General features: G+C 47.4%; 2 protein-coding genes across 3 annotated transcripts in view; both read left to right on the plus strand.

Annotated features, from left to right (window-relative positions):
* The window catches only part of TTL (tubulin tyrosine ligase), a 32,582-nt gene extending 28,317 nt beyond the window's left edge, over nucleotides 1-4,265 (plus strand). The window contains exon 7 of one of the 2 annotated variants that reach the window (XR_009405309.1): nucleotides 721-807. Coding sequence is in view for 1 of the 2 variants with exons in the window: in XM_059405608.1 (XP_059261591.1) it covers nucleotides 721-835 (115 nt within the window). In the remaining variant the exon portion in view is untranslated. Of the gene's footprint in view, nucleotides 1-720 lie in introns of both variants that reach the window. The other variant, XM_059405608.1, reaches the window with a different exon arrangement.
* Nucleotides 4,266-8,794: 4,529 nt separating this feature from the next.
* Nucleotides 8,795-9,432, plus strand: part of POLR1B (RNA polymerase I subunit B) — a 34,176-nt gene continuing 33,538 nt past the window's right edge. The window contains exon 1 of the mRNA XM_059405610.1: nucleotides 8,795-9,071. Coding sequence (XP_059261593.1) covers nucleotides 8,859-9,071 — 213 coding nt within the window. The 5' untranslated portion in view covers nucleotides 8,795-8,858. The remainder of the gene's footprint in view (nucleotides 9,072-9,432) is intronic.

Here is a 9,432-nt window from a genome sequence, read left to right on the forward strand (position 1 = left end):
TTTAAAGCCACCAGATTACATCACAGCCCAGAGTTCCAGAGCTGGTCCGCTCAGCCTCCAGCCTTGACAGTCCTCTGCTCTCCACCCCCACTGTCCTAGCTCTCCCACAGGCCCTCTTCCATCACTGTGGATGCTTTTGCAGAGAGCCTTCCAACGGGGATCTCCTCTTCTGCTCTTGCCCCAATAAAATCCACTCTCAGTGCGCACCGTTCCTTCTCCCCCTCACAAACACACTCTTTCTCTCCTCCTCTCTTTTTTCTTCCCCGCTCCTTTCTGTCTCTCTGGGTCTATCTGTCCTTTCCCTCCTCTTTTCTACCCTGTCATCCTCTGTCTGACCTCACTCGTTCCCCAGGTGTCACCTATTTGTCACCCCTGGGGAGTCTCTCCGAGGGTCTCCTCAGCCACACTGAGAAGGTGCTTTCCCTCCAAGTATACCCACCACAGGCAGGCAAGATGGCTCTTAGACTCTATGGAGATTGCCCATCTTCCCTGCCAGTGAGAGCAGGAGTTACTGGTCTCTTCACCCGAGATCTTCCCGAAGTACTTGGTAAGGGGCTGCTTGATGCTCGTGCAGCATGTGTATGTACCATGGAAACCAGTTTTAGGAACTTGGTCATGAGATGGAACACTTAGGGCAGGTCCCGGTGAAAAAATATCTGTTGACTTTCCACTTGCACTTTGATGACTGTCTACAATGATATTTTTTAAAACACATTTCAGGAAGCTTTATGCAGAACTGTGCCAGGGCATCGTGGACATAGCCATTTCCAGTGTCTTCCCACCCCCAGACGTGGAGCCGCAGCACGTCCAGCCAGCGGCGTTCATCAAGCTGTGACCGAGGGAGGCGCTCAGAGCTGCCTCAGAAGAAGCATGAGCTCCTGCTCCAGGGGAAGGTGGACTGTCAGGGTGGCTCACTACCAAGCCAGGACTGGAGAAAGAGAGGCAACCGGCAAAGCCGCGACAGAATGGAGAACACCAGAAGGAAAGGCAGCTTCCCCAAAGAGCGGTGGCTCAGGGGTTCCCAGGTGGCACTCTCAGCGCTGCTGTTGAGATGTGAGAATGGAAGCCAGTTGCTCAGAGGCGGGGAGCCAAATGCTCTTCTAAGGGGAAAAGACAGGGATTTGATTATTTTATGTTCTCATCCTTTAAAAAAAATCCAGTTTTTATCCTAAGGCAGCATTGTGAGCAGCGCCTCTCCTCCCTGGGGGTTGAGACTGTTGGACCTTTCGTTGGTGTCTTTCCACCTGCTGCAGCCTTAGTGCCTTAGCTCCATGCCCAGCTGCAACCCTTCTGTCTGGGACACGGATTGGATATTATAGCGTCTGGGAGGTTGCCAGTGTGTCCCCTGCCCATCTCTCTCCACAGCACCTGCCCGTGGAAGTCTGGACAAGCATGCACCAACAGCGCTCGGGTTCATGCTGGGCGCCACCTCACAGCGAGCGAAGGGGGCTTTCCTCGTCATGTTCCTGACGGCATTTGGTCAGTCACCTGTCAGGGCCAGTGTGGGCTAGGCACCAAAACAGCAAGTGCTGCTCTCGATCTGCTCTGTGCATGTTTTAGAAACCAAGCAGCAAGTTTGCCACAAACCCATAAGCATCAAATAAGCATGAGAGAGAAAACAAAACAAAACAAAATACGATGTCTTGCTTTACTTAGTAGTTGGGTGTGGTAGGTTTTGGAAATATGATGATCCTCACTTATCTTTGTTTTAACCAGAATTCTCCATGCACTTTTGCAAAGTTCCCTTTGGCTCACTTTTTTTTGTTGTTGTTTTAACTTCTGTAAAAACCCCTCTAGAGGGTAGGAGAAGTAGAGTTACACACATAAATACACACACACACACACCCTACCAAGTGACACTGCCCTAGACACAGGTAGCTCTCCCCCATTTTCTTGCCCTCAAAGCACCTTCTGCAGGAGCTAGAAGGGCTCGTTTGGTTCCAGGGAAGATTCTCTGCCTGCTTGTGCCTCTGCATGCCAGGCGAGGGTCTAAATGAGTGTTTGTCTGGCCTGAATGGGGGAATCTCCTAAAATGGGAAAGACGTGGTTTCAGAGCTCTACACAGCATCTTGTAAGTCACTAAATGTGTCCTGTTAGGTGTAGTTTCCACTCACTGGATCAAATATTCTGTAGACTTTTCAGGAGGCTACAACACTAGCAGTGGGAAGAACAAGATGCTACTTGTGTTCCAACGTGAGCTGAATGAGCAGGTCCTTCTTAGAATGTACTGGGAACCACAGCAGGCCCCCTGTCCAGTACGTGCTGTGTTCTTCCTTTGTGTATATGTGTGCCCCATTATTCTTTCTGTGTGGTACCAGACAACAGTTATACCGTCAGGGAGACTTTCCTAAAAAAGGGAAAAGAGCAATGCCTCTTGAAACACGATGAGATGTGGGAGCTCACGGTGAAGAAAGGATAAGGAGTATTTCGTAGCAGTGGCTGTAGGACGTGGTAGCATTATGTCGGGGTGAAGGAGAAAGGCCAACTGGTTTGGCTCTTCTGCAAATTGGAATTACAAAATACTCTGGTTACCCAGAATACAGACAATAGGGTTTGCATCCAGAGTGAAATTAAACAGTCAGCAGGGAAAGTCAGTCTTGGAAGGCCAGCACTATTCGATGAGTGTTTGGGGACTTTGAGCAGATCATGACAAGGTGCACACCCTTCTAGAAAGTGTGAGCTTGGGAATTCTCTGTGGACTGGTGACGGGGGAAGCATGGAGGCTTTTGTTGTGTTATCATATGTGAGTGTAGGTCTGTAATGATCTTTTGGACCTAAATTAAAGGGACATTTGAGAGTTTCCTAACTCTCACAGTGACAGAGCTAAGAATTTAGATGGTGCAAGTCCATGGATCTTGACATAATTACTAAGAAACCTCAATCACTGGCATATATGTGAGGGACATAAAACTTTAAAAAGAAAACTATGCTTCATTCCTCACAATGTTTCAAATAAATATCTATTTCATGCATTAGTTTTTGATCGGGTGGGATCAGTTTTGGTCAGGTTGGCTCAGAATTGTTCCATACCCTTCCATGATACCTTTGGCACAGATGGTAATGCCTCGCCCCTCAGTCTTCCTACATGCAGAGTGCGTATGTGTTGCCAGTTGCTAGGGGAGGAGTGTTCTTTATTTGGAGATGTTAATTCCAATCTTCGCACTGTCATTTGACTGCACAGTGTGAGATGAACCCATTAACTTCTCTGTGCCTTAGTTTCTTATCTCATGGAAGGGATTGTTGCCTGACCTGGAGACTACCTCAGGGACTTCTAGTGAGGACAGGTGAGGTTAGGAAGACTCAAGAACCTGTGGTACCAAGGTTCTCAGTGCTGACTATATGCTGGAATCACTTGGGGAGCTTTTTTAGAATGTTGGTTTCTACACCCTGCCTTTCTCTCCCACCTCTGACCAATGAAATCAGGACCTGAGGCATCAGTATGCTTTGAGATGCCTTGAACCACTGCTTAAGAAGGAAGGACAAACACACTGCTACCTTAGAATAATAAAATAAGACCCAGGACTTTTTGAAAAAGTTCCTTTAGGAAGGACAGGCATTTCTTGAGGAATGACCATGTTGGTCAACGCGTCGACCTACGTATTCATGATATAAGCAACTGCTGTCTAAGCATGTTCTCGTTTTGCTTCTTGTCCAGCATTTGTAAACTCAAACATGCTTTCATTTCCTTAAACAGTTTGTGAAGCCTTGACAACAAATGTAAACAGCCAGGAATTCATACATCTGCTAAGTATGTGTTAAGGGTATTCGTTACTGAGAGAAAAGCCCCTTCCCTCATTAACTCCTGTGGTAATCATAAACTCGATTTTACCCAGAACATTGAAGTGCCTCAGTGTCTGTATGATTCAGTGCAGCAGGTGCTGGCATGCTTACCTGTGCACTCGCCCTTTCACTAGCACCTCAGGATAATTATCCCAGACTCGGGATATCTGGTAGTGTCAGAAATGTATGGGATCCACAGGATTTGCAAACAGCAGCAAAGCTAGAGTGTGTTTTTGTTGACAGCCACGGTTGTGTCAAGCAGGTGTGGATCCAGCCCTGTTGTGGGGGTGGGGGACTCTGCTGGGGAAGACAAGGGGCCAGAGTAAGTCCCCTGCAGCATGTGGGTGCTGTGGAGAAAATTCAGTGATACACTTGTCTCTGATCCTAGATGCAGAATCTGTACCTAAGAGGAAATGACTTCTGAAATAAGGTGATTTTATGAATGTTTAAAATGCCCAGAGCATTAAAGTAATATTTCAAGCGTCTTTGTGCCCTTTGGTTCTATCATCTCATCATGGTGGTTGATTGTCCTAGGATATCACTGGTTATATGAATCCACAGTTCTTTTGTTCACGTAGGCAGACTTTTTCCAGAAAGGGTCAGAGTCGTAAATATTCTAGGCTTTGCAAACCAAACAGGTTCTTTATTGCATATTCTTCTTCTTTTTAACCAACTCTTAAAAACAAACAAACAAACTTGGTTGACAGGTGGTACAAACACAGGCCAGATGTGGCCATTGCTTGCTGACACAGCATGTTACCCAATACATAAGCCAAGAGACTGTCCTTTGAAACTGTAATGTGCTCCTCCAAGGTGAAGCATTGAAATAATTTCTGCTGCCAAAATCCGGTCCATCTCTTCCCTACCTTGTGTGTTGTCTGAATCATGCTACAGATGGTCAAGTGAGACCCATGGTTGTGAGAAAGCATTATGTGTGCTTCAGACATGGGAGGAGGTAGAGGGGCTTCATAAAATGATTCTACAATCAGCAGGAAGACCGTGAAGTTCTAAGAGTTCACTAAGGCCACGTATAGGAATATCTGTAAGTGGGCACCGCCTCAGGCATTTAGTGTCATTTATATAAATTGTAGTTAACTTGTAACTTGAATTTAGCCCATCTCGTCAGGTTTAACGGTGTCAGCATTGAATAGAAACAGAAGATAACTTGTAAAAGTGATACAGGGGTAAGAACTACCAGCTGTAGACTAAGACTGACAGAAGGGATGGATTCCCAAGGGGCAGGAGGGCACTTTTAGGAGTGGTGGATTAATTCATTACCTTAACTTGTAACTTCCTGTGGGATGAGACTGGATGCTTTGGACTTCTTTCCTATGTATGGCCTCTTTCACTCCATAAACATCTGGCACAAAGATTTGTGGCCTTCCACAAATGGAAACCCTGCCTTAAGCACTCCAGACAGTCTCTGATTTGACAGGATACACACCTACCAGACTCAGTGTAGATTGCATGGGCCGGGTGCAGGGACAAGCAGCAGGAACCCAAGCAGGAAACTACTTAGGATCCTGAGAGTGGACAGGTTCAAAGCCTTTGGAGGACCTCTCTTCATGGGCTGGTCCTGCTTGCTGTCTGGAGCTGCCCCTTCTCCTTAAAGAACCTGAAGTTACCTTTGGCCCCAGAGGTTCAGTGATAATTTAAAGATGTCTCCCCCAAAACATCCCTAAGGGCAAAGGGAAATGAGCTCCTGTCCCAGGGAATCCTTTGCATAGGTTGATTGCTGCAAGCCAAGATTCCTTTTCAAAATTCACATGAGAGGACATCAGTAAGAACAGCAGGGAAAAAACTGTCTAAATTAACCAACGGCTTGCAACAATCCAGAAACATTTATTAAAGAAAAACCATTCTACCTTGATAAGAATAGCAAGTTTTGGAATGTTTTAATTCACTCTACTTTCATTCCCCTTTCCTTAGCTCCGTAGTAGCCTTGAAAATGAAAAGCCCCATGATCATGGTAAAACCCCAGAGTCTAGCAACAATTGGAGGATACAGAGGCGTTGAAGCTCCTCCAAAAAGCCCCATTCCCAGTGAATTGTCATTTGACCTGTCTGGCTGTTCATGTAGGTCCTCATCTCAGGGCTTGTCTCAGCACTTCTCAAAGTGGGCCTGGTGTGAACAACCTTTTCCCTACGTGAGTTTGTTAAAAATAATCAGCAGTTGTTTATCAGCTTCCTGGGATGGCTGTAAAATTTGGACGGAACAACAAGCTGACCAAAAAAACTCAGGGAAAGATGGGGAATGAGATAGCCATCAGAAGTTTTAAAAAGTTTCTAAAGAACAAAGAAGGCCACACACATGTATAGGGCTGTGTGCAGGCCTGGGGAGACCTGAATTCCTGCAGCTTTTTTTTTTCCTTTTTTTTCTTTTTAAGTAGGAGCCCAGGACAGGGCTTGAACTCACAACCCTGAGATCAAGGCCTGAACTAAGAACAAGAGTCAGATACTTAATAGACTGAGCCACCCCAGCACCCTGAATTCCCTTACTTTTTACCTCTATATGACCAGGAGGATCTACACAAGCCTCCCTGGCATGCCCAAGGCGCATGCGCAGACACACACACACACACACACACACACACACACACACACACACACCCTTGGCAAAGACAGGGAGACTTAATGGTCCAAGTGTTTAAGGAAATCTGTTCAGTCATTAGTTGACCACTAAGCTAAGAGCAGAGACTTCAGTGGCCACACACATCAAAGAATATAAACTTTACAGAATTATTTCAGGATAGTCTAATCAATGACAACAATAAACCTTGGAGAGGATAGAGTATCTGGTTTCCAAAGTTGCCCCATCATAGTATTATATTTTTCCAGTTTTCAGCATAAATTATGGGACATGCAAAGAAAAAAGAAAGTATGGCCCTTGGAGGGAAAAGGCAATCAGAAGAAACCATCCCTGAGGAAGCCCAGGCATTGGTCTTATTGCACAAAAACTTTAATTCAGCTATTTAAATGTTTAAAGAACTAAAAGAATGATGAGAACAGTGTCACCAGAGAGAATATCATTAAAGAGATATAAATTGTTTATATAATTTATATATCTATGTCTATAAAAATAGAACCAAGTAAGAATTTTGGCTTTTAAAAGTATAGTAATGCAAATAAAAAATTCAGTAGAGGGCATGTAGGTGGCTCAGTTAAGAGTCTGCCTTTGGCTCAGGTCATGATCCCAGAGTCCTGGGATTGAGCCCTGCAAGTTGTTGGGCTCTGTGCTTAGCCTAGAGCCTGCTTCTGCCTCTGCCACTCCCCCTACTTGTGCCATCTCTCTCCCTCTCTTTCTGTCAAAAAAGTAAAATATTTTGGCGGGGTGCCTGGGTGGCTCAGTGGGTTAAAGCCTCTGCCTTCGGCTTGGGTCATGATCCCAGGGTCCTGGGATCAAGCTCTGCATCAGGCTCTCTGCTCAGCGGGGAGCCTGCTTCTTCTTCTCTCTGCCTGCCTCTCTGCCTTCTTGTGGTCTCTGTCAAATAAATTTTCAAAATCTTTTTAAAAAAAGGATTATAGGGGAATCCTATGAACAATTTTATGCCAACAAATTAGATAACCTGCCCCAAAAGGGCACATTCCTAGAACGACACGAAATTGATGAACCTGACTCAAGAAGATACAGAAAATCTGAACAGACATAAAAAGTGGATTGAAGTAAAGACCAAAAAATCTTTTCATAGGGAAAAGCCCAGCATCTAATAGCTTCACTGCTAAATTCTACCAAATGTTAAAAATGTAATGTAGCCAGACAATGCATTTTTCTTCAGCCATGAAAGAAAAGAAGTACTGAAACTTGCTGTAGCATGGATGAACCTTGAAAGCAGTGGAGAGATAGTAAGGATGATCCGTTCAGAACCTGTGCTCTGAAGAGGATTCTACTTGGTAGTTGAAGAGGGACAAGGAATCAGTGAGTTGTTTTTGTATTGTTCTGTTTAACAGCTTTTCCAGCAAATTTGTAAGCTGATGGAAATGGTTGTTCCAACAATAACCCCCTCATTCTCTTGCCTTCAAAGAGTTCCTGACTTGGGGGGTGGAGGACGAAGGAAGAATTTTCCTTCGAAGGAGCAGAGACGTGATAAAATAGGAGGAAGAATTTAGCCCATCTCGTCAGGTTTAACGGTGTCAGCATTGAATAGAAACAGAAGATAACTTGTAAAAGTGATACAGGGGTAAGAACTACCAGCTGACCTAGGTAGACTAAGACTGACAGAAGGGATGGATTCCCAAGGGGCAGGAGGGCACTTTTAGGAGTGGTGGATTAATTCATTACCTTAATTATGGTGATGGCTCCACCGGTGTATACATGGGTCAAAAGCTATCCACGTGCACACTCTAAACGTGTGGTTTACTTCAAGCCAATTATGCCACAATACAGAATACAACTGTTAAATACACACCCAAAGGATGAAGTTGAAAAACATGTGCCGACATTCCTTGATAAACCCATATCCTGGGGGGAGAAGCGATTCATAGGACTTGCACAAACTCCAAGGATCTTAAGGCTGGAAGTCTCCTCCTCCTGAAGCCTCAGGAATCTGGTCTAGATGGAAGGGGGGGAGGCTAGCGAAGACAGACCACTTCTTCACCATCGCAGGGCAGCTTTCACGACTTCACAGCTGGGTGGTGACAGCAGTCGGTCTGGTTCCCAACTTCTGCTTTTTTCCACAAGTCAGGGTCAGCATCAGGCATCAGCTTCGGAAAGTGATCATGGTTAACAGGAGGGGAAGGAATCTCCGAAGACCACTCTCCTCCCGGCCTAATTCACTGCGCGAATGAGCGCTAAACAGATCACTCGACGAACGGGGCGCAGAGCTGGCGTGAAGCGGACCTCGGCCATCCGTCGGCGGAGCGGGGACTAGGTGGGACCGCCGCGCTCTGGCTCCGTATAGTTCCAGCCCGGCCCATTCACTCTGTGGTGTAGGTTTCAGGTCGACCCTGTAAAATCGAAGGGCCAAAGTCCGGCGGAACCGGAGGAACTACATTTCCCAGCAGGCCGTGGGCGCCGGCGTGCTTGCCCTTCTTCCCGGCGCGTGCAGAGCGGTCTCTGGCTGTGGGTGTGCTGGGGGACGCATGGATCCTGGCGGACGCATGGATCCCGACGGACGCCTGGAACCAGCCGGCCGGTGGCAGAATCTGCCCAGCGGGCCTAGCCTAAAGCACTTAACTGACCCGTCTTATGGGATCCCGCGGGAGCAGCAAAAGCCAGCGTTGCAGGAACTGACGCGGGCGCATGTGGAGTCCTTCAACTACGCTGTGCGCGAGGGGCTCAGCCACGCGGTGCAGGTGAGCCCGGTGTCCTCCCCGGCTCCTGTCCGCTCTGCGTTGCCTGGCGCCGCTTGCCCCTGTGCGTCCCGCGACGGGGCGAAGCTCGAGGCGGGCAGAGGAGAGGGGCCCCGCGGGCCTGGAGGAGGGAGGCGGGTGGCAGGGTGCGTGTGTGGCTCTGGGGGAGTGGGAGATCCGGGTAGGCGGGGAGAGGGAAGGGGAGTGGAGCCTGCGTGGAGTAGGGCACTGGCCTCGGGTAGGGGTCCTGGATAGATGGCTTGGAGGGAAGGGGAGTGGAGCCTGCGTGGAGTAGGGCACTGGCCTCGGGTAGGGGTCCTGGATAGATGGCTTGGAGGGAAGGGGAGTGGAGCCTGCGTGGAGT

The sequence above is a fragment of the Mustela nigripes genome, chromosome 7 (assembly GCF_022355385.1).
Source record: "Mustela nigripes isolate SB6536 chromosome 7, MUSNIG.SB6536, whole genome shotgun sequence".
NCBI classification, from domain to species: Eukaryota; Metazoa; Chordata; class Mammalia; order Carnivora; family Mustelidae; genus Mustela; species Mustela nigripes.